The following is a 23,447-nucleotide window of genomic DNA, read 5'->3' as shown; positions in this document are numbered from 1 at the left end:
CATCCTCATTTGTTTAGTCACTACTAAACCTTGATTCAATCTCTGATATTGCATTGAGTTAGTGAACAATTTTGCCAGGCAAATGCGGACGCAAAGATACAATGTGAAGCTAGCACTTACACCTAGTTGAAGGAGAATTTTCCTTCTGTGCCAGTGCCTGAGTTTCATGGATTTGCCCTTTCAGCTGGCCAAATGGTATGGGAGATATGATTGCAACAATCCAATCAGGAGCTTGGCTAATAAAATAATAGTTTACAGCGGTTGGGAACATACTGCGGCTTCATTGGTATTTCTACCACTTTCATCGTCGCGTTCTGAAGCTAACCACTGCAATTGCTTCTGAAACCATTGATCATGTTGTAGAGCTTGCTCGTCTTCCTAGAACACTGCAGCAAGCACGCTCACTTCCCAAACGACCTTTAGAGAAGCATACCATCACACATCTCACAAGGCAGAATGCCCCATGCTACCAGTCCAGCGTGGCATCATATTGCCTAAGCTATTCCTCATCTGGTCCATCGCTTTGTACCTGGATGTAGTACTCAAGAGCACCGGCTACGACTCAGCCGTGCTTGAGACCATAACGTAGGCCTGGAAAGTGCTCTGCTAATTATTGAGACCCGTAACAAAAATTTGGTTATAACAAAAATCGGCGAATTCGGCTGAGAAAATAGAAGATTTCAGAAACATCCGTAGGAACATCCGTAGGAACATCCGTATTATTTCAACCCCGCTATGGCGAACGTACGATTACGTGCAACCTTGTCGAATACAAAATTTGACGTCTAGATACCAGTTTCTTTTGATTCCTGAAATATAACTTTCATTTAATTCCAGGTTGTCCAAAGCCAATTCAGCCGCAAATTAGGGCCTCACTTGACAGGAGAAATATTTTGGGGAGTCCGGCGGAAGAGGGCGCCAGTCCAAGGCAGGGTAGCTACCCTGAAGCCATTCGAGGAATACACTTAATGTTAGGAGGAGGACTTTGGGGGTACTCAGAGAATTAACACCCCCAAGACCAAAAGAAACGCAAAGCCTTACGTGGAAGGGAGCAGAAGATTCCATATTGCCCTTAGGGCTCTTCGTTGCAAGGTACGTACAAAGGGGGACAAAGGGACATAACTGTCTTCAGGAAATAGTGGAACGCGCAGGAAGGCCGACCGCAAGGTACTCTAAGGAAAAAGCATACAAAGAGAAGTTTCGATGTATGCTTATTTGAAGGAAGTTGAAAAGGGTAAAAGAAAAAGGGAAGAAAAGAGAACCGAATCAGATTTCGTCCTCCCTATATTCAAAAGGAAATTTGGGTCGCAAGGCAGGGGTTGAAGCAGCCGTGGTAGCCTCAGGAGCTGCTTGCTGGTGGCTCTCCGCTTCCGAGTTAGCTGCCTGGGGAGCAGAAGAGGTTGCCTTGACCTGCGGTAGGAATGCATTAGTTAGCTTACTTAGATCTCCATGTTTGAAGGAGCGGAGTTAAGGAGGTTTAGGGCGCCCAACGACTGGAAGCATAAGGATAAACGGGCGGTCTCACCTCTGGCCGAGTAAACTCGGCGATTTGGGCCTTGACGTCGGCCGGAAGGCTCTGCCGGCGCACTGGGGTCCCTTCTGGAGCTTGTGGAAGATTGATTGCTATAAATATCAAAGAAAATCAGTCTGTTAGCCAGGCCAAGGGGAAAAGCAGCCTAGAAGCACGTGATGCTTCATTGATAGGTGATTTACAAACAGTTCTCGAACATATCTCAAAAGACAATGGAAGGCTGTTAGAAGAGAACAAAGCACACATGAACCACGTAAGCTGCCCGTGTTGGAACTACCTGTGATTGGGACGAATATAACCCTCTAACTTACATCTTAACCTCATTCTTTCAACATTCGCTGTGGTATAGTCTCTAGAGAAGGAAGATCCAGGTTAGTGGCCATGATCTGTATCTTGAAGGAAGTAACTGTGCTGAGGACACTGCTAGAACTCACAAAACTGGACCACTGATCTGTCTGGTATGCCCCAACTGGGGCCTTTCTTTCTTGCCAAAGCAGCAAAGAATGCTGTTGAGGCACATTTTGTATGGAGATCTAGACTTTCAAGCTGAAGAAGAGCCTTTTGAATATAGTGCAAGAAGGAAAGGAGAAGCTTGATATAAGGAGGAAGGTTGTTGGCAAGTGAGAGAAGTTGACAGTAAGAGAAGAATTTATCTCAGAGCTCAGGGAAAAGATCATGCGTTCCTTTAAGGCCGAGCCTTCTAGCACATGGTTCTTAAAGGGATAGTGAGCAGTAAAAGAGCGTCCAGTGAATAGAAAACCGGGGCTAATTCCTAGGGCACACGGGTAATCTTTCAGTCATCCGACGAAATTGCGTATTACTATACTGGATCTCGTCTGAACAATGCCTAGGGAACACCAGAAACAGAGAAGAAATGGCCAAACTGGACATTTCCAGAAGCCACTGATTGCCAGGCGTAGAAAACGGGTAATTGTATCCACAACTCACAGAACTTGGAGTCTATATGCATACAAGTTGCTTGCCTATCACACAACAAAAACGTAGAAATAGAATGTTTCCACAAGAACAATCATGAAGACATATCTAATCCTCCAACAGAATCTGGTATCAGTCCCTGGAGATTGGGCACGGAATCAAAAAGACAAAGGTCATAAATCTGGGTTAACAACCCCACGTTGTCAAGGAATCCACTGGATCATTTCTTTTCAAAGACTTGCAAAAGACTCTTCCATACCTGGCCAGGCTCTTGGCTGGCATCGATTCCCTTCCAGATACCGGTAGACTTGTAATAGCCGACGACAGGGGCGGTTTGGGAATGGTATGTAACTAAGCGTTTCTTCAATGCCTCGACGTTGTCATCTGAGCGCTGAATCAGGGGTTCGCCAGTGATGTCGTCAGTCATTGGGACTTTTGGAGGGTTGAATATTTTGTGGTAGGATCTGCCGGAAGCGGGGTGAATCAACCGCCCTGTTATCCTGGACACAAGGAGCTCATCGTCGATCCGGAGCTCGACAGCGTGCTGAAGCTTCTGGTGACGAGCGTTAAGCATCTCGTCTAACTTTTCAGCTTGTTTAACCGTGCGTGGGAAACCATCCAAAATGAAGCTATAAGTTTATCGGGTTAGTAAAATTCTGTTAATCTCAATGTCTCGAGTTTTGGTCCGCCCTACCCGTTGCGACATTCCTGGTTTGTCTCAAGCTCGTGCTTGATCATGTTCACCATAATGTCATCACTGACAAGCCCTCCCTGATCCATGATCTTCTTGGCTTGTTTTCCCAACTCCGTCTGTTTCTGGACTTGGGATCGGAGCATATCACCAGTTGCCTATGGGATCATTGCATGATTGTTCGGTTAGGTATATCTCCAGCAATTAAGGTCAATTGGGTACTGGAACGAACGAGGTGGCATATGCAGTATTTATCCTTGATCTTGGGTGCCTGTGTTCCCTTTCCTAAGTTGCCATTGAGTTAGTTGCGGTCCACGGCACAACGTCAGTGTTTCGAAGGAGCGTTACCGGCACCAGGAGGACCCATCAACACCATTCGCATACCATCGGCGAGCGAATTGACCTTCGAGCTACCCTCTCCATGGACGAGCTTCTGCTCCAATTGGACAACACGAGCTTCAAGGTCGCGGATGATGCTCTTCAGGCTATCAACGGTTTCATCTTTGGTTGGTGCCATTACGTGAAAGCGACTGATGGGGGCCTGGCAAACGGGGAAATTGGAAGAAAGGATGAGGGATGAAGCGGAGCGAAATGGAGGGGAAGAGAGAGAAGGGAGTGGAGAGAGAGAATGGCTGGTGGTCTGGTCTGCGGAAGAAAAGACGTGAAGTTGGAAAATCTGTGGAAGGTTTCTTGGAGCCAAAGCTGCCGCAGGGCCGAGGTGGTTTCCAGAAAACCAAGTGGACACGGTTGACGCTGAGCGATGGCGGTGGATCTGCGCGCCTTTTTGCCGAGAGAGACGCGATGTCTTTGAGTCCCTGACACCATGCAACCAATTATGAAGGATCTGCTATTAAAAGCAGGGTTTGATACGATAAAGTAATCTCCTTCGAGCAGAAAGGGTTGGGGAAGTTGAAGAATGCGCCGGTTACAGCCATCCATGTTGTGAAGCCGGTCTACGGTGCTACGACAATACCAGGCCAAACCATACTAGAGAGCTCTTTTCTCTTCGAAATTCCCGAATATTGGCCCGCATTCCGTATCCTACGATGACATTGTCCCTCGCAAACTTTGCTTCTCCCGCACAAACGCGCGAACTCGACAGGGGAATATTAGTGATCGAACCGCCAAGAGAAACCACATGATTTAGCTTGGATATGTCTTGGCGTCTGCTTAGTCAGTCGCTCCAGGCTGGAGCTAACTATTTAACTTAGTAACTAGTTAGTTATCAAATCGGCCATGCATCATCAGCTCCAACCGGGCTACAACCTCCCTCAGCAGCCCAAGCAGACAGCAACTTCTTTGAATACCGACCATCGAATTATTTTCAGGAGCTGGTATTCATTTGATCCCCTTTCACCATGCCGGCCACCACCGCCGACACCCTCTCCTTAGTGACTCGTACCGTCTCTGTTGCTCCCCTTGTCCTTCTTTCAGTCGCAGATCATTACGGACGGACAGCGAAGGGCACCCGAAGACGAGTAGTTGGTGTTTTGCTAGGGCAGAATGATGGCAAGAATGTTCGGGTATCAAACAGTTTTGCGGGTACGCAGCGCTCTCCGAATGTTGAAGTAGAAATTCCGTGATGTTCCCGGTGCTGACGTATTTGTTATATTTAGTGCCATTTGAAGAAGACGACAAAGATCCATCTGTTTGGTTCTTAGATCATAATTTTGTGGAGTCGATGAATGATATGTTTAAAAAGATTAATGCACGGGAAAAGCTTATTGGATGGTACCATTCTGGCCCCAAGTTGAGGGCATCTGACCTAGAGGTCAATGAGCTGTTCAAACGATACACGCCGAATCCCTTACTAGTAATCATTGACGTACAGCCAAAGGAAGTTGGCGTGCCCACTGACGCATACTTTGCTGTGGAAGAAATCAAAGATGTGAGGAGGACCGTTGTTTTGTGGTCATCCAGCGGCTAATGTTTGTGCATTTGTGCGTGTCTAGGACGGAACAACCACATCGAAAACCTTCGTTCATACCCCATCAATAATTGAGGCGGAAGAAGCGGAAGAAATTGGTGTAGAGCACCTTCTTAGGGACATCCGTGACGTTGCAGTTGGCACCCTCTCAACCCGGATCACTTCTCAGCTTCAGTCATTACAAGGATTGCACTTAAGGTTACGCGACATTGGCCAATATCTACAAAAGGTCCTGGATCGTGAACTGCCTGTTAATCATGCTATCCTAGGCAATCTTCAGGATATATTCAACCTCCTCCCCAACCTTGCAGCGGCCAAACAACGCTCGTCAGGGAACGCATCGGAACAACCACAAATTGAGAATACAGAACTTGCGCGCGCCATGAACATGAAGACCAATGACCAACTTATGTCGATATATATCAGCAGTCTGATCCGCGCGATCACTGCTTTCCATGATTTGATCGAGAACAAAATCCAGAATCGGCAGCAACAAGAGGAGCAAGAGGCGAAATTAGAAGAAGGCAAGGATGAGAAGGCGGTGACAAATGGCAACACAGAGGAAAAGAAGAAGAATAATAGCGAGGCAAAAGATGAGTCCGACAGCTCGAAGAATAAAAAGAAGGGATGATAGGAGTTCGTATACCTGTTCATACCCTTCTCTCCATCTATTGATATTGAACCTTGCAGGTTAGCCTCTTTTTTTCCGTTGTAGACTAGATAGGACGTCCGTGTTACGGCGAACGATATTGGGAGCCCGTATCGGGGATATCAAATGGTTTCATTTATTGGACATATCCACAAAATTTTGTCCGCCAATAATGCAACCGGAGCGTATTAGTCCACGAGCGGATCAAATAGTGCAGTCTATCACCCCTACAATGGCGCTCGCCTCAGGCTTTCCATTCAAAGTTAGGTTCTTTTCAACGCTCGGGACATTGCCCAGCCACAGCTCTTGGATAGAAAATCAATGTTTTCCGTATTTGATAACTCAAAACACCTCCCAGAGATGTATAGTTCGTAGGCTACAGGTGAATACTGTAAGTTAACCCTGGCCTGTCGACGTCACAGAATACAAATCATCGCCCCATAATCTCACAAAGGGTTATATCTGTAGCGTAGAATTGGCCTTTTCGTAAGAATTTCATCCGGCATACAGGGCTGCCATTTCCGCTTCATTCACGGCAATTTGTTCGACTCCATGCGCAAATAGGTCCGGGCACTGGGATGCGAGAGCACAAGCAAGCAAATGCTTACATATCGCCGGGCTAGATGAGCATCGATCTCCGCTCCCACCGCCCGTTATTCCCCGTGCAAGTAAGCCACCGAATCGCCAGTCCTGCGTGATATGACCGTCCGCTTCCTTGAGATCACTAGACTCCAGCTCTGGTGTATCCTGGCTCAGAGACGAGAATGACGCCACTGCAAAAGCGGGACAAGTGCAATTCCATGAATGGAGGTGGATTTCGTAATACCTTTCCGGTAGGTCGATTCCTGAATGCTGCTGGCTAGCACCTGGTGGGGAGCGGGGTGCCTGACTTGAGCTTCTAGTTGGTTGTTTCTCTATTCTTGTCGACGAAGAGAGCACAAAGTACGTTCCGTGTGTGGTATCTTGTGCAGTAGAAGTGTTTGTGCGAAGGTATTTTCTGATGAGTTTCCGGTCTAGGAGATCCAAGGCTAAGAGGAATTCATTAGGGAAGAGGCAATGAAGTGTCAAAAGGATAGGCTCGACTTTTGCTAGTGTTTCGGGAGATAGGGACGAGAGTGGGTTGTGAACTGAGTCCGAATTATGAGGAGCACGTAGGACACCAGGGCTAGGAGATGTTGATACTGGCTCCAGAACAATGCTTGAAAGTTCACGGATGACTGATGTTAGGAAGACTGATGGGGTAGGGAGGGTATTAAACTGATATCCAGATTCCATGGTTCAAGGGTTTATGGTAGCTATGTCAACGACGACAAAGTGGCGGCGGGGTTTCATGAGGTCGGAGAAAGAGGTTAGTGCTAGGTTTCAAGATTGGGTATATTTAGCCAGATTTCGCTATCCCTCGAAGACAATACGATTTAATCCAGCAAGGAACTGTGAAATCTTTCGAGGTGTAGTTATATTCCAAAAGTCAAACTTCTGATACCAACAACAAGCACGAAACACCTTGCCATGAACAATCAAAATCCATTGCCAACACAGCGTCCAACCACAAACTCCCAAGAAAAGCTATTGATGACAACCAGCCTCTGCTGCAGATGTTTGAGTAGTGGCCTTTGGGGTTGTATCGCCGGATGCATCCTCCGCTGTCTGCGCGTTCCTGGTGGTTTGCTTCGATAACCTGTGTCTCTTTGTCACGCCTTGTGGCCTTTCCGGCGGAAGCGAACCTCTGCGAGGAGAAGAGACTTGCCTGCGGCTTCTTTTTAATATACCCCTTAATACTCCCGTCAAAACCATTTCGCCCATAGTTACCTTGACTGTGATCTCTGCCGGTTGGCCCTCCCACTTTGTCGCAACAGGCGCGGGCATGCCAGAACGAATTGGAGGCGAGTTTCCAACCTCGATATCTGAATCCTCTCCCGGGTTTGGGAACTCAAAACTCGCCTTTAAATCTGCCTCAGATCTGTTGTCATTCGGACTTGCAGGATTTTGCACGTCTTGACCTGACGGTCGGTCCGTCTGCTCGATATGCTTTATCGCTGATTCGTCGATAGTCGCTAAAGTTTCGTGGAATAAACTGTCGTCAGTTGTCAACTTGGATACAGGGTCCGGACAGTTGAAAGGTTTTCGGATATAGATCAAAACATATGGCACACTTGAGGCAGAGTGCCCCTCCGTGTTATCCCCGAGAGCGTCGCTCGCAGAAGACTCTCCGATATCCTCGTCGTTCACATATACCCATCTATCATCGGGGGTTCTCACATGTGCGTAGTAATGACCGCCGTGGACGTCATTTCCTTCATGGAAAATCGTGCTGTAGAGCTCATATTTCAAGAGCTCCTTATCCTTATCTCTCGCATACGGTTCAAGAGCGCCGGTCAAGTCAAATTTCTCATTGTATCGTATCTTATTTACTAGCTTGCCTCCCCCAGAGCGGTGGCGGTTAACCCGAATGACGAGAATTTCAGGCGCATCCCTAATGACTGTACGACGGACTGCTGGCCCGGTATGTCTGCAATCAATGCAATGATAATCTGAAGTGTGTTCAGTAAAGGTCCTCTCAATGGCTTCATGGAGTGTTAATGAGCCGGTCTCGGGCGGAGAAGTGCGCAAAACGTAGTCGATGCTCTTTGGAGAATAAGAAACTATGCCACAGTTCTGGCATTTGGTCCGCACTTTATACACCGTTTGGAACATGTGTGTCAAAGGCTGGACATCCCTATAACAATTGGAAAGTATTCAGTCACCATAATCACATAGGAAGCTAAGGATCAACTTCGTACCGTCCTGGGATGTCAAATTCGGCCATCAAGTTATTTATAAGGGCTAAGAAAAACTCCTCACAATCTTGCTGTGCGGTAGCATCCACAGCCCAGAACTTCCCTCGACAGCACTCCCAAAAGTCCCGGGCTAGACTGTTGAATTCGGCTTGACTTTTCTCTTTACCGTACTCCCGATACTTCCTAGCCAGGTAGGCTAGGTAACACGCAACGCACCCATAAGTCGTATCCATTTCTTTACAAGGAGCCGAAATGTGAAGATAGAGCCATTGTACAAAAGCGGGCATATGCATCAGTACCACTAGTATACAATTCCGATAACAAGCGACGCCACTATCATTTGCAAAGCCCACCGGGTTAGGGCTCCTCCAGCAATCGAAGGGCCATTCGGTAAACATCGCAGTCAACTGATCTTGGTTAGTGAAACACATGGAAATGGTAACGTGCCATAGGCACACGGACTGCGGAGCTCTTACCCTTCCGCGCCGGACATGCTGCCACGGGCTCTGTGGGCTCTGTCGGCCCCGCTGATGGGTTGCCATAGCCTGCTCTAGTCAAATGAACAAATTTTACTTATTTAAAGATAATTTCGAGTTGATTGCCTATGACTATGGGTAATCCTAGAAGCATAGACTTGGAGTATGGAAATCAAAGGCAAGGAAAATTTTTCTGTAACCGAAAAGCAGCATGGAAAGATAAAGGTGGAAGTCCAGGAGCTCTTCAGCTTTAAATATCACAGCATCCAAAAGGCCACTACAATTTGTAATTCTCTTTTATTGAGCATCAGGCTCTCCATTAGATCTCTATCCATTCACTGGTAGGGCATCCATTGTTGATGGCTTGGTAAGGAAAGGGCATTTGCTCAAGTAGACAAAGTCCGATTTAAGGAGAAAATTAAGGACAAAGAAAAGAGGGCTTGCTGTAGCCCTGGAACAAGCTTCCGTTGTTCGAAAAGAAACCCCTCAGGAAAGGGACCCGGAGATGCAAGCTGTGTGATTGTTGGCTTTCAACAGTAGATTTGACTTCATCTCAGCGAAATTGCATTGACAGATGTGAGGCAAAGCAGCCTTGTATCTGCTCTGAACAAGAAGCGAGCACTGGGTAATCTCAAGAGTCACATGTGAGATCATCCCATAAACTTGATATATTCACACATCATCAGCTCGATATCAAAGGCTTCATTCACCTGGAGGTGAGCTCTGCTCCCTCATGGCAAATGTCTCTGGCACCAAATTTGATTCAATAAAGAAGGCATTGTTGTTCACCAGCTTGGTCCTAGGTTCTTTCAGCCAGCTGTTCTCGCTGCCCATGGCCTGACGTCTGGGCTGTCAGAGTGATGGCAGGTCACATGATCGGCAGTTGCTGCGGGCTGCACAAAAGGGAAATGCTCGAGCAACATCGCTTCATGCTTGAGATGCTAAAAGGGCATCAAGCAAGGTTTTGTCATAAGCACGTTGGGCAAACAATGGCAATATGATAGCAAGAATTAGTGAAATTGAACATTACTTTTCTGCTGCAGGTCAATGGAATTTAGTTTTGCCCAGCCAGGCCCAGTCACTGTGGATCACAGGTTTGCGGGGAATTCTGCTGGTGAGGGATCGAGCTACGCAAACTTCAGGCTTTAGGGGGTTCCATGGCATCTGCTTGGGGTAAAATGGTTATCTCCAGCTTTCCACAATGGTTCGTGAGTTGGCTCGGCTCAAGCCCTTCATGGTTCGTGAAGGCGATCGTATTCGATGAAACCCCACACGATTCTTAGATGGCACCGAGAAAGGCGTTCATTCAAAGTTAACGACTACAGTGTCGATCTCAAAAATTTTTGGAGCCAAAATCTATGCAGAATTCGTGCCCAATTCGAGCTCTGCTCTCTACAAATCTTTGGGGGGGATTTGAGCACACTGTTTCAATTATGGGAGTCTCTGGCGAAAGGGTATGTACTCTTTTCCAATATATATCTTCAGAACTGCAGCAGATTTTGTCGTGTTTGGGCTTATGCTTCGGATGATGTGATAAGCCCTCTCAGGCTTGGAGGCCTAGGTTCTGGACTCGCTCGAGGCCCTCCAATAGCGCGTCTTCACCGCCTCATGAGAATGCCTGACCAAGGGCCACATCATGGTGCATTGCATGGTCACTTCGACAGTACAATCCAGACTTCTTATGCCGAAACGAACGATAGTGCTTCTATCCCGTTCCCATCCTCTTTGGCTCAATGGATCTGACCGCCTTTTTTTTCGAGCTGTTTATGTGCTCGACTTTTATTCATTTCAGGACATAAAACGTATTCGTTCGTGGTCAAAAGGGCCGAAAAGCCACTCCCGGCATCTGCCGTGATGGTATCCAGAAATTGACGGTGGAGCCTCGGATTTGCTGCGTTCTGCACTTCTCGGCGGCGTAACACTTCCTTGTTCTTCCGGTTTTGTTGCCAACAAACGGAACGAAAAGATTCTCTATCGAAGCCTCACTCTGGTAACTTGGCAAGGATCACCAGAAGTTGCAGTCGAATATGGAGTATCTCTGCTCATGAAATTCCCAGTGATTCAACTTCATCCTGCATAACAGACTGAACCAGTTATCTTCAGCTGTCACACACCATGTTCGTGCAGCTGCGCTTCAAACCTTAACAAAGACTCTGACACGGGAGTACATTGGTTTCAGACGGGGGCTTCGGTCTACCTGGGGCGAAGTCAGAATTTCCAAGCATGGGTTTAGGTGACCAATAACTGCGATTACGCAGCAAATTAATGGCATGCAGTGAGTGTTCGGGAATTTGCAATGGTTGATCCTCATGCAATGTCAGGTAGGTAGCCGTTCGAATGCGCTGCGGGAAGTGCGACATCGCAAGATGGAAAATGAAGCAGGCACGGGTTATTTCCTGGCTAATACGGATAACTTGTCAGCCTGGCAATGTTGGGCAGCATATTGTTCCCTTTTTGCGACATCATACCCCCGGTGTCCAGCCAGCCTCTTGAAATTCCGAGATGAGGCGTAGGCTGCAGGTTCGGGCTAACGTGTAAGCTGGACCATTCGATTGATACGGTGGAATCAATCTGGATCTGCAAGGCTGTGTGAGGTGGGCTGTTCTGTGGCAACCACATTGGGCGTCGTGAATTTGTCATAGGGAGACTACTGGAGCGGCATGATGGCATCATTACTGGCATCCAGCTTGCCAATCAAGCCAGTCGAACCGGACTGTCCGGATCTGTTGCTTTGCGGCATGTTTCAGGAAAGTTTGAAAGAGGACGACAGCGTCGAACCGACATATTCTATCGAATCCGTGACGTTGACGGACTACGTATGGATATACAAAACTAACAAGTACCGTGAAGTACTCAAACTTCTTGAAGTACTTTGAGAGCAACCGTGTACGGAGTACTTCTGGGGCGTTCCTTCTGCTGTCGACGAGGAATTTGTATTCCAGCTGCTGTTCGGTTGAAAGTGCCCATTCATGGATTAACCCGGCCTGGATGATGATATGATAGAAAAGGGGCGTTTTTACTCCGCACACTATCCAGCATGTCGTGTCAGGCCAAGTCAGCATTGACTCTGTACTTGGATTTCCATCTGGATGCCAGTCTCGAAACATGTGAATTTGCCTTGGGATCGGCGAGGATGCTTTCAAGGAGGTCCTCTCAGAGAGTCGTACAATTTTGCTTGACCCCATTTTGGGGAGAGCTTTGTTGTCATCTCACTGCCCAGTCTTCCATGCGCCTTTCTGATTTCGGGAATGCGAAAGATGAATTCCCCCCCTTTTGCCCATTCACTCGAATACGAGGCAGGGTAATGAGCGGGTATTGGATTACACTGCATAAGACTTGCGATGGTCGATGTGAAATTTGACGAGCGGAGACATACACAATATCGACTGGGCTCACAGAAATGGAGACAGCAGTCGCTCCTAATATCCCATCAGCGCATATGGGACCCTTGGTTTGACTGATGCTTGGCGGGCTGATAGTTGTTCTTGGACTCGGCGTATTCCCCGATGATCACCGTCCATGAATGGTGCACACACGGGGAAGCATGCAACCGGGCTCATAATACCTGCCAAAATGAATTACGTTTGCTGCGGCATCATGCTGTGAAAGGTTGCTCAAATTTCCTGTGCGATGTCTAGGGAAGATTGCAGTTTCACTCCCAGCTTGAAGGTCAGCGGAAGGAAATGGCCTCAGGCCTGTCTGGCTTCAACCTAACAGAGATGCAATTGGTGGGTCTCCTGGCCTTTGTTAAGATCCTTCGTCGAGATGGTTTAAGGTCGCAAGGGTGAGGCCCGTGAAAACGGATAACCGGAGATCGAGGTTGCCTGTATTGCTCTTATGGGTGTCACTGAATTTTGCTTCGTCCCTTAGGCCACTTGCGAGAATACCATATCTCGAAGCTGAGGTAGCAATAGAGGTGCGAAACAACTGGGCAAGTCGAGTCATTCTTAGGGGTCTAACCCTCTTTCAAGACGGAGCAAAGTCTTCCTTTGATGTACTATCTATGTTATTATTATAAACGTTGGACATGTCCACCAGAAGACTGTTATCTCATAACCATGGTCACATGGCCTCTACAATAGATGCTACCATTTTTCGAGGGAGTATGGAATAGGGAGGGGCCAAACAATCCATGCATCGTATTCCTTGACAAGTATTCCGTAGACAGAGAAGGAATGTCTACACACCGTATTTTCGCGAAGAAATTGGTAGATGAAACGACTATGGGTACGTAGCGAACTCTAAGCATCGTCATTCCTCTCACCGCTGGAACGAGATAGTACTCCCAACAGGTCTAGCTGAAGAACTCTAGGATCAAGCGGTCAGCGATAGCACGGTTGCCCGGAAGAAAAGAAAAAAAAAGGAAAGCTACCAGATAAAATCCCTATACAAAAAGATATTCGACCGACGCAGGATTCGAACCTGCAATCTTCTCCAGGTTCCGGAGTGGATAGCCGGAAAGAGACGCCTTACCATTAGGCCAGCCGGCCCTTCGCGAGCTAAAATATTTCTCTTTACGATTATTAGAGGATAAATCCAAGACAAGTCAAGCCAGAAGAGGCGTTGTCCTCGGGTGGATGATGCCGATTGGCCGTCGCAACTTATGAGAGTTAACCAGTGAACTGCTGAACCTTGTTCGGCTCCATGCACCTAATCTTCCCTGAAGTCGAAAGACGACTATCTATATGAGAGGTATCAACAATGCTTGATGATACACTACGAATGCACAGTGCCATTGTAGGTTCCGTACGGATACTCCATACATGTTATACACACCGCCAGCAGCGGAACGTTGGCTGTGACGCGCGCTTGATGAATGTGAGACGCGAGGCCCAAGTCCTCGCGCTTCGAACGCCCATTTAAGTAAAATACCGATATAGGGAGTATTAGCCCTTCAACACCTTGTTCTTCTGCCTGAGGAGAAGTGGCAATCCTGTGTATTCCATCACGGCGTAGGCAAGACAACGAGCGGCTATGCCGCCGCATCATTTAGGCGGCCCCCCCCCGCGCCGGGGGCGCGGGGCCCGGGGGGCGAAGCCAGAGAGGCGAGATTCAGCAAAGCTTTGACGTTGTGGTTGATCAACGGCTCCCACCCAAAAATCTACAAAAAGATTTTCTTGATTAGATCTCACGACGCGCAAGCAGATTTGACGGGGACAATAAGAGTTTGGGATATGCTATTTGGCACACCGCGCACATCTGTCATTTCTGCGGCAAAAGTTTGATTAAGCAGTGCTTCTCTTGAGTATGACACCGCGGTGTATTTCTGAAATCTAAAGTTTCCGAGTCTGACTCGAAGACTGGAGGCAGGACTGAAATAATTCCCAGGAGCTACGGTTGATGGTAAGTACTTGATGCTGCAGCTTTGATCTGAGAGCGCTCAACGCTCTCCTGATTTCATTAACATGATTCGACGCCCAGTATAACCAGATGTCATCAGGCATAAATAAGGACGATCCCAAATGCGCGCGGATAATAACATCAACTCTGGCTCACGCGGTTAAATGCTGCAAAGATAGGCGCCGAAATACAGCTTTATTAAGGAGCCACAGATTAATGCTCAACCGGGGTCAAATAATCCCTCCTCTTCTAACCTGTCCTGCTCCGTCAGCAACACGTAATAATAAAATGCCTCCCGGCTCATGACACTCGTAAATCAAAGCTTTGCACTCTTGGGATGCGAAAGGGCGAAAGTGACGCCATGAAGAGGCTTCGTCTGAGGCTTCCCCCTGAATCACGTGGCCATTTGCTGAATCAGCCGACCATCGTGATCTCCGGTCTGAAGCGATCGAAATCCTTCGTTTCATCGATGGGAAGCGAATCACCCCAGGCTTTGACCCAACGACGAGCCCGTTGCCCTCTGATATGTGAGCTTGCCCATGAACACCTCCGTGTTGGTGCCCAAACACGGCACCTCTCCCGTACCAGACTAGACAACTGATGGTGTGGTGCTTGTGAGGCATCAGAAACCCAATCGTGGGGGTTTTGCCCGGTTTCAGCCCTGGGGTGGTTGAACTGAGGCTAATGCGAGTCATCCTGCTCAAAGCCTTCGGTGTGACTGCCGTTGGCTGAGGGGATATCACCGGAATCACACGAACTCCTGCTAAGGAATTTTCGCTTTGCTTTTTGCGTGCTTTGACTCCTCACTTTAATTGGGCGAGTTCGCATTCCTTTTTGTGAATTATTGCCCCAAGAGCCTCCCAAAGTTTAAAGGAGGCAGTGGCCCAAGAGGAGTTCAGTTTACTTCGCTCGGCGACTCAAATGTGAAACAAATTTGAATTCTGACTCATTTAGATGGACTCGGAACTAACGGAGATGATATGGTCTTGCACAGGACAGGTTCGGGAAAATAGGCGCAATGTATTTTCTCCCTCCTGATATTCATCTGTCGCTAAATCCCGAAAGCTACCGGAGCCTAAAGCACATGCATACGGGAGTCATTGTGGGAATTAACTGTTTCCGGTGAAAGAAGCCATGCAGTCGCGACATTTCTCGTCGAGCTGCGCAAGTGTCCCTACCCGGGATTTCCAATGAGGTGATTTTGGTTGAATGACGTGGCTGGTGCGGTGAGAGTTCTGCCCAGCGAAGAAAATGCTCCGGGCTTTCGGTACATGGATGTACGTTTTTCGCGTTCTCCGTACGGAGCGCCTCCTTTTCGATTCCAAGCCGGAAAGCGAACAAGGTCCGATCGAATAGAATCGTCCGTGCCACGTTCACAATGTGTAAACTGATAATTCGATAGTTAGTTAACTAACTAGTTACCCCATGAAAAGCTTAGGTAACTAATGTGTCGAGCCAAGGATCCTCACCCCGTGCCGAGGCGAACTCCAGTATGAGGAGCAGTTCTTGGAGGGCATGACGGGTGGCAGATCACACTGGAGGTATTTATTTTTGGACAAAGTATCTCTTGCATCTAGGATCCACGCATAGATATCCCTGGGGAAATGACTTTGCGCTAATTTCAAAACAGTTACCCCAGAAATAGCAGCACACAACAGGAGAATAATATTGTGTATTCATGCATTACTTTGATCTTGCTTGATACCCCGCCTGACTTCTCAATAAATCTAATTGATTCCCTATACAGGTGCGGGACGACACTCAGACAGCGGTGGCTTGCTTCACTGCTTTAACTTGCATACATTTAAGTCAGCATCGCAATACGGAGTAGACGGACCGTGATCAGATGATGACATGTCTCCTTTTGCTGCTTCTTAAAGCTTGTTTCTGACATAAAACCGTGTATGGCGCGGGCTTGTGCAGGATACCGGCATTGACAGGGAAAGTCACCTGAGAAATACGGTACCATTGGAGTACTTCCTAAATGCCGAAGGTACTTGACCGGTACATTCACATCTACGTTGGGGAGATACCTTCGCAGCAGCGTCGTCCACTAAAAGTCCAGCTGCGTCCGCAGTTGGGACTGGATGTCTTTACGAGCCTTTTCCGGAGTAGATGAATCGGCAATGTGGTTCATCTCAGCTCTGGCAAATGTCACATGGACAAGTCGAAGGCAAAAAGATGCTGTGGACAAGCTGGAGTTTAGGGACTGGTAACTGGAGTCCCGATAATATGGTTCATGCATGCACGTTCGCATTTCATCTCTGCCGCCACGGGCTGTACCAGCTTACACAGAATCTTAGTTGTGTCGCGGTGCTTAACGGGGTTGGTTCCGCACTGAGGTTTGATTACACCGGACATTCCGGGCAGCCTGCAGACGCCGAGAAGATAACAATCTACGGAGTACGTAGTTAGTCGGGTTTCCCGTCCGACGGAGAGCGCATAAGCTGTCATTTCTTTTCAAAACGTCAAGAGGTAACTGGGGCCTCATGTTTGCTTCAATCAAACACCGCTCGCGACCCAACGGAACAGGCCAATCATCGGCGCCGATATACTGACCCTTTCTACCCCTGCTGCATAAAACCATCACAATCCAGCCTGCAGTAATTATTATGTCATGTTCCTTTTGCGTAACCTACCGACCTACTTATGGTGCGCTTGGAGCTCAAAATTCAGAGTATTAACTATTATGTCCCACCTTTAGGGTGATTCCTGGGCTTAAGGCCATGCGCAATTCGCAAGAGAGCTGCCACTGTCCATCCCCTGTGAGGTCCCTCAAGTTTGATTTTTCCCCTTTTTTAGGTAAGCTTTTAATAATTCTTACCTTAATGACTGGTTTGTTCTGAAACTCTGCACATCGGTCAACAGCTTGTTCCCTTACACTACTTTTGTGCAACTCATTAACCGCAGGACACAAGACACAGCAAATCAACCTGTACAGAGGATGTAAGGCAGCAGGCATCTCTCCTGCCATGAAATGATATTGCGCGACCCTCTTTTTAATTTTATTACAAGGCCGCTCCTCGGCGAATTGCATATCCAAGAGCACACGATTCTTTTGTTTCGTCACATAAACCATAGTCTGTGCACTAAAATCAAAAATGGGAGCCCCAAGAATCGATGATTTGCTCCGGCTGTGCTCCGCGCACCTGGACGTTGAATATGATTGATAGGATATTCTCCACTATTAGAGTTGATCCAGGAAGGCAAACCGGCCCAGGGCGACCCGGCCCCCGACCCGAGTTGCCGTCCGTTGGATCCTCAATCTCGAGATTCGATCATATCAGAGAATGGTAAACGCATGTCAACAGCCTCACAAAAAAGAATTTCCCGAATAATGAGTTGATCGCCAATTCTGACTTGGTCGACGCACTATGAAACTGTTTCTTTCTTTCCAGTATCATTCACGGCAGTTCTTTGTCCCCCTTCATTGACAAGGAAAATAATCACTTGTCAGAGTCAAGCACTTCTTCTCGTGCTCTGCATCCAGACATGCTTCATAACCTTACCTGGAGTTTCCTTTCTCCTCACCGCAAATCTGAATGTCCCTCAAATCATGTCGTCAACGTGCATATCTAGCGTCAAAAAATCCCAAGGAAAAAGAAGCCTGACAATGCATGAATTGTTCCTTGGAATGAGATTTCCCCAATTCTCTCCCCCCCCCCCCCCCCAAAACAAAAAAAAAAAAAAAAGAAGTGTGACGGATCGCAAAATGATTCAGAAAAAGAATTTGTCATTTGCTCATTTCCGGGGGACTTGTTATAATGCAGAGAGAAAAAGGTAAATACATAGGCTTTCCAAGTCATTGATGCCGCCAGGATGTATTTTGCATAAGGGGGTTGAATGGTGTTGAGTCTGGAGAATCAGAGATGTGTCTGGGGATTTATTATGTTCCTAGGTTTATGCTGGGATTGGGTCCAAGTGTTCCCTGATCAGAGAAGCTTGGGTACTAACCATGCAATGACCCAGTTAGACAGGTACAAAGTATGAGGTTACGTTATTTAACGAGTTCGTTGTCGAAAATTCTTGTAAGTGTCGGTGTGGCTTTTTCCTTTCAATCAATGCTCGCATGAAGAGAGGAAACGCCTCCAAGTTTCATTCCTGACACATGTCCCGGGTTTTCCACACCGCAGGAGATGCCAATTCTTCATTTTTTACTTGTTCGTAAGTGGATTAGGGAACGCACCCGGAGAAAGGATCTCCAGCCATAGTTAACTAGTTTCTCTGTGGAGTTCGACAACATTCAGAGAAGGTCATAGGTAGTGTAAGGTAAAGCCCCAAAACGGTATAACTAACTGCATCAATCCTAGCTTCGAACAGCGTAGTCGATCGGTTCCCTCGTTGATTACCAGGTTCAGATTGACAGATTCGCGTTAGCGCTTCCCATAACTCTTTCGTCCAAGGTGAGATTTCTAGTAGAGTTGACTTCAACTTATAGTTATCCTTGCTGAAGGTCGACTATGCACAGCCATTTTCATAAAGATCATGTCCGATCACCTGTGGCTGTCTATATTGGCGCATGCGATCTCAACCTGTTTCGATACCCAACGATGCCGATACGATCCCTGACTGAGACGACTGAGGCGTCTGGTGTTCGATAACTGTCAGCAACGCACAAGCTCACCCGAAAGCATTGGCTTCCCGTCCATCGGAACTCCTAAAACTAACCTACTCTAGTTAAGCTTATGCTGTGGGTTTCGACGCTCGTGACTCGTAACTTTAGGTGGCATCAGCGAAGAAATTTGGGGAATGTCGGTCTGACGTGACCAAACTGATCGAGTATCGCAGGATGGGGCCATGTTCATGCGAGCCTGGAAACCCTCTTTTTTCTTTTCTTTTCTTTTTTTTAATTATTATCATTTTTTATTATTATTATGTAGATGTGCATGAAGGGGATGACCGCTTTCGCAGATGGAATGTTTCGCTGCTCCTTGCTCTTTGCAAATGCTTGGATCGGAGAGAGCAAAATGCTATTATGCCTGCCCGCCTCGAAATCCTTGGAAGACCGTATATTGAGCCTCCCAGAGGAAAGTAAAAGCGCCTCCTTCGGAGGCCCCATCCGCCTATCCACATGCTTTGCTTTTTATAGTAACTTGCGCAGCGTTTTGTGTGAGTGGTGGATTTATGCCTGCCTCCAGTTCGTAGTCTGTTCTACTTGTTGGCCACCCATAGGGCTCGTTCCAACGCCTCGAAAATGCGCCTATTTAAGTACCATTTCTGCACCAGCCTGTAAGCATAAAACGGGGGATCATATGTGTTCGTCCCTCTGTCGGTATCTGCTCCTGCCTGCGTACTGCATTGACGCCCCGTCTGATCTCGCCCCAGTTTTGATTACGTCCTTGCCGAGCTCAGGCACAAAGTCCAAGGGATGCGTGTTTCAAGATACACTTTTCTTCAATCCTGATAGAAGCCCTTTCGACGTATTTGCAACAGTGCCGAGAAAACGAATTATTGCGCGTAGTTACGCACTCTCGGCCTGGCACAAAAAGGGACGGGAGCAAGAAGTAAAGCCCAAAACATAAGAATCCAAAAAAAAAGCAAGAAGACACTGGAGCCACAAATAAAATAAACCTCGCAGACGAAAATATAACGGTTTTGTGGTCAGTTTTTGAAATCTCGGTAACGTCCTAATCGCGAAACAGGCACTTCGAGTGGTCCGCACTTTTCCCGTCCATTTTCTTTTTCGCCGGCTATTGCTTGTCGGCCTTGACTTATCAAAGCCTGATAATAGCTTGCTGTATACATCAGTTTATTTATGAGGGTTTTTGCTTGAATTCGAAGAAAGGAAACGCGAAGCTCCGCTTGATTGTTCCAGTTTCTCCAACCCCACTCTTCACCCATTCACTCCTTATTAAAATACAATATTGTATGTGCGTGTCATACCTCGTGGCATACCTGCTGCTGAATTTCTCCGTAGGGGGTCGAAATCTCAATTTCCTTTGCTGGGTTTCTAACCTTTGATCTTCTTTGATTCCCTTGCTTGTTATTTCAGGTGACACAGCCTCCAAGTCACAACTGGAAGCAGGATACGGCGTGTATCAAGATTTGTTTGGTCGAGGGAAAGGTGCCGTCCGCTCAAATAGTCGATCTTATTCGATCAGGAATTTCAAGGCCATCGATTGGTTGTCAGAGAAAAGGAGGCAAATAACAGCTGCAACAACAGGGTGCAGACACTTTGACCGACTATTTGTACCATCTAATTTTCCCTTCCTGTCGCTGCGTTGCCGGGTTTGGTTGACGGTCTAAGTCTTGTCAACCCACTTTGAAGGCCCTGATCGACGGTGCTACAACGCTCGTGAGACGGTCAAATCTGATTTTGCTTCGATTATTTTTCCAGATCTCTCGTTCCTCTCCGCAATCATTGAAAGTGGCACTTGATTGTCCCACAACGCAAACAGCACACGGTGACAAACCGGACGAGAGTCGTCTTCTCCGGCAAATCGAAGATCCCGTCAAACCGCTTCTGGAAAGCCGACTCAGCTTTAGGATTCTGCGAATAATCGGTGAGAGGAGGGTTTAGGCTGCAATAAAGTCAAATACTTTACCTGTGCCCAAGGCTCTCCGAGGGACCACGCGCAACCGCTTCATCTAAAGAGCGTCGAGACCATAGTCATCCCTGGAAAGTGGTGAGAGCAGCCCACGGAACGCCGGCTGACGACGCATTGCCTTATGGTCCTGCGCATCATTCCACGCTTTACCGCAGACACATTGGATATCTCACTGCTTTTGGGGTCTCATGATGAGGAAAAAGAGGCGACGAGCACAACCACGACGGCTGGGGGAGCAACCGCATCACCCAGGCCATCCGACTCAGAGTTAGGTACTCTCCCAAGACCATCGGTTTCGACGGCTTCGCCAGAAATTCCAGGAGCCCTGCTAGCGTCGCGACCCGGGTCTTCCGCTAAGAGACCATTACAGGATGCATCACCTCGAGGTCGTCCTGCCAAGAAGCAATCAAAGTGGTCGCCTGAAGAGAACGCATTAATACTTGAGCTTCGGGGAGGAGGAATGAAATGGGACGATATCAGTAAAAGAATTCCAGGAAGAAGCCCCATAAGTTGTCGGCTACATTATCAAAATTATCTTGAAAGGCGGTGCGAATGGGATGAAGACAGAAAGAACAGGCTAGCAAGACTTTATGAAAGGTAAGTGCCAAACCAGCAATCAAGGCCGGGGTCTTCGATTATTATGGCTAACATCCAAATGCAGATTCAAGGAGGAAATGTGGTCAAGGATAGCCGAAGAAATGGCTATACCTTGGAGAGCAGCAGAGGCCATGCACTGGCAACTTGGTGAAGCCGAGATGGCACAGCGAGCAGGAGTAACACCATTCTCATTTTCCGCCCCCCTAAGGCAGTCTTCGCCGAGAGCGCGTCGAAACACCCTCTCGAGACGAGACCGCTTAAGCACAAGCCAACTCCCATCGTTGGCGGAGCTCACTGCTGGAATCCCCGCATACACCTCACAAATGGTGGGTGAGCCTCATCCAGCGATGGCTTCTTCACTATTCCACCCCGAGCCAGGTCCGACGCAGATTCGAAGGGGATCAAGGCCCCGAGCACACAGACGATAAGACGATGGAAGCGGAAGGGTCTATTTACTTAGCATGTATGCATAGCGCGGGTTGGGGTCGCGGGAATCGGTATGGTAGATTCGCAAGGTCTGGGAACAGCATATTATGTAAACCTAATTTTGGTGTTTTTGTCTTTCTTGCTCTTTTCCCGAGTTCGGATTTAAATTAATTTTGCATTTCAGTTCATGGTCGATATAATCCTTGCTCAATGGAGAAATTGAATCCTAGCATATCCTTTTGCTCATCGAGGGAGTGGCGTGGCAATGGCCCACCAGTTATCCTTCTCGTAGCCGTGGTTCAGAACACGGCCACCAGCTGCGCATATGTCGTCTTCTAGCTCATTTGATCGGTAAAGATGGTAGTAGCGGAGAAACGTCTGAGTCGATTCAGCAGATTTGTCAGATCCTTTTCCCCTTCTCACCCAGGGAACCATGACGTCCTGTTCATCACCTGCATCCCAACCTCGCCGGCTGTTCTTTTGCTCGAGAGCCCAAACATATATGAGGGCCTTACCACCTTCAAAGCTGTCCTGAGGGGGTTTTAATGTATCAAGAATGGCCTCAACAGCCTTGACTCTGCGCTCACGGGTCGATAGATGGTGCACCACCGCAATTGAAATTGCAAAATCAAAGCGTCCGTTCGGGTGGGGAAGACTTAAATTATCAGCTATTACAGTGGAATGCGGCTGATGCTTGCTCGCAATTTTTATTAAAGCCTCGGATCTGTTTGCACATTGTTAATTTAGACACAACTGAAATTGAAAATTCCCGTCCGCCTACCTATCTGAAGCTATTATAAAGATATTTGGGTTCACCGGCAGGTATTTACCATTACCGCAGCCAATATCAAGCCCAACGGAGCCGGGGGCCAATTCGGTCAGAAATCGCTCTACAATTGGCCAAGCCTAGAGAGTGAAGAGTCAGCCTAGAGGATCGAGCTCAACAAGTAAAAAGATGAATTTAACCTACCTTGTACCTCGTCGATGAAAAATGATGTGCAATTTCTTGGTAGACCCGATGAACATGTTCCTCCTCGTACATCTCCTCCTTCCCGTCAGTTGCCATGTTTGGCTTTGAGAGATCACCAAAGTTCTCCAGAAATCCTTGGTTTTAAAAAGTAGACAGGATCAATATACTGGGATCGACGGGGCAATGGCTGTCCCAAAGCGATCCACAAGCCCTTTCACCCTCTGTGCTCCGACGAACTGTGCCATGAGCTGCGCCGTCTAAAGCTGTTCGATGAATTAAGGTTTGGCTGCGGCGCCTGATTCTGTGGGGCACTCACGTGGTTGCGTGACTTGATTATGTAAGTGTATTACCCGCGCTTTATGGCCAGCGCGCAGTGCTCTGATGAAATCGTAGGTGAGCCAGAAAGCTGGGGCCAGCCTCGAATCGTTGAATATCAATTAAAATCCTTGCAGGGTACGGAGTACACAGTACCAAGTACCAAGTACAGGGTGCTCTATGCTGCGTGGCACGCGGCTAGTGGCTGTGCTGCCGCCGCAGGCGCAGGTTGTGGCTTATCGATAAGATGATGCACAGACCAGC

The 23,447-nt window shown here is 47.7% G+C and overlaps 9 protein-coding genes and 1 non-coding gene across 10 annotated transcripts; 1 reads left to right on the top strand and 9 right to left on the bottom strand.

Moving 5' to 3' along the window:
* Window positions 1-1,103: 1,103 nt before the first annotated feature.
* On the bottom strand, window positions 1,104-1,855 carry D8B26_000841 (uncharacterized protein; the record flags this gene model as incomplete). Its single annotated transcript, XM_003071188.2, has 3 exons — window positions 1,104-1,410; window positions 1,526-1,623; window positions 1,843-1,855. The coding sequence occupies 3 exons, from the start codon at window positions 1,853-1,855 to the stop codon at window positions 1,267-1,269; spliced, it is 255 nt and encodes an 84-aa protein (XP_003071234.2). The 3' UTR covers window positions 1,104-1,266.
* Window positions 1,856-2,257: 402 nt separating this feature from the next.
* On the bottom strand, window positions 2,258-3,826 carry ADK1 (Adenylate kinase). The gene is made up of 4 exons (XM_003071187.2): window positions 3,507-3,826; window positions 3,391-3,443; window positions 3,162-3,316; window positions 2,258-3,096 (listed from the first exon to the last, which is right to left on the bottom strand). Exons 1-4 carry the CDS (start codon window positions 3,673-3,675, stop codon window positions 2,688-2,690), a joined length of 786 nt encoding a protein of 261 aa, XP_003071233.2. The 5' UTR covers window positions 3,676-3,826; the 3' UTR covers window positions 2,258-2,687.
* Window positions 3,827-4,516: 690 nt separating this feature from the next.
* Window positions 4,517-5,716, top strand: RPN8 (proteasome regulatory particle subunit; the record flags this gene model as incomplete). The annotated part of the gene is made up of 3 exons (XM_003071186.2): window positions 4,517-4,700; window positions 4,775-5,046; window positions 5,111-5,716. 3 exons carry the CDS (start codon window positions 4,517-4,519, stop codon window positions 5,714-5,716), a joined length of 1,062 nt encoding a protein of 353 aa, XP_003071232.2.
* A 369-nt stretch (window positions 5,717-6,085) lies between these two features.
* On the bottom strand, window positions 6,086-7,009 carry D8B26_000838 (uncharacterized protein; the record flags this gene model as incomplete). The annotated part of the gene is made up of 1 exon (XM_066123358.1): window positions 6,086-7,009. The coding sequence occupies one exon, from the start codon at window positions 7,007-7,009 to the stop codon at window positions 6,230-6,232; it is 780 nt and encodes a 259-aa protein (XP_065979432.1). The 3' UTR covers window positions 6,086-6,229.
* Window positions 7,010-7,300: 291 nt separating this feature from the next.
* Window positions 7,301-8,744, bottom strand: D8B26_000837 (uncharacterized protein; the record flags this gene model as incomplete). Its single annotated transcript, XM_003071185.2, has 2 exons — window positions 7,301-8,450; window positions 8,515-8,744. 2 exons carry the CDS (start codon window positions 8,742-8,744, stop codon window positions 7,301-7,303), a joined length of 1,380 nt encoding a protein of 459 aa, XP_003071231.2.
* A 2,915-nt stretch (window positions 8,745-11,659) lies between these two features.
* D8B26_000836 (uncharacterized protein) lies at window positions 11,660-12,172 on the bottom strand (the record flags this gene model as incomplete). The annotated part of the gene is made up of 1 exon (XM_066123357.1): window positions 11,660-12,172. One exon carries the CDS (start codon window positions 12,170-12,172, stop codon window positions 11,660-11,662), a length of 513 nt encoding a protein of 170 aa, XP_065979431.1.
* A 562-nt stretch (window positions 12,173-12,734) lies between these two features.
* On the bottom strand, window positions 12,735-12,932 carry D8B26_000835 (uncharacterized protein; the record flags this gene model as incomplete). The annotated part of the gene is made up of 1 exon (XM_066123356.1): window positions 12,735-12,932. One exon carries the CDS (start codon window positions 12,930-12,932, stop codon window positions 12,735-12,737), a length of 198 nt encoding a protein of 65 aa, XP_065979430.1.
* Window positions 12,933-13,388: 456 nt separating this feature from the next.
* On the bottom strand, window positions 13,389-13,477 carry D8B26_000834. The gene has a single exon. It is a non-coding gene; the product is annotated as a tRNA-Arg (tRNA).
* Window positions 13,478-21,061: 7,584 nt separating this feature from the next.
* D8B26_000833 (uncharacterized protein) lies at window positions 21,062-21,382 on the bottom strand (the record flags this gene model as incomplete). Its single annotated transcript, XM_066123355.1, has 1 exon — window positions 21,062-21,382. The coding sequence occupies one exon, from the start codon at window positions 21,380-21,382 to the stop codon at window positions 21,062-21,064; it is 321 nt and encodes a 106-aa protein (XP_065979429.1).
* A 148-nt stretch (window positions 21,383-21,530) lies between these two features.
* On the bottom strand, window positions 21,531-23,113 carry TRM9 (tRNA methyltransferase, has a role in tRNA modification; the record flags this gene model as incomplete). Its single annotated transcript, XM_003071183.2, has 4 exons — window positions 21,531-22,622; window positions 22,680-22,804; window positions 22,869-22,970; window positions 23,036-23,113. The coding sequence occupies 4 exons, from the start codon at window positions 23,111-23,113 to the stop codon at window positions 22,142-22,144; spliced, it is 786 nt and encodes a 261-aa protein (XP_003071229.2). The 3' UTR covers window positions 21,531-22,141.
* Window positions 23,114-23,447: the final 334 nt, after the last annotated feature.

The sequence above is a fragment of the Coccidioides posadasii genome, chromosome 1 (genome assembly GCF_018416015.2).
Source record: "Coccidioides posadasii str. Silveira chromosome 1, complete sequence".
NCBI lineage: Eukaryota > Fungi > Ascomycota > Eurotiomycetes > Onygenales > Onygenaceae > Coccidioides > Coccidioides posadasii.
This window is presented reverse-complemented; position numbering and strand designations above follow the sequence as displayed.

Coding starts and splice junctions, on each gene's coding strand:
- ADK1 (XM_003071187.2), bottom strand. CDS start 3,675: ATGGCACCAACCAAAGATGAAACCGTTGATAGCCTGAAGAGCATCATC. Junction 3,317..3,390: donor AATACTGCATATGCCACCTC/GTTCGTTCCAGT, acceptor ATGATCCCATAG/GCAACTGGTGATATGCTCCG. Junction 3,097..3,161: donor AACCAGGAATGTCGCAACGG/GTAGGGCGGACC, acceptor ATAAACTTATAG/CTTCATTTTGGATGGTTTCC.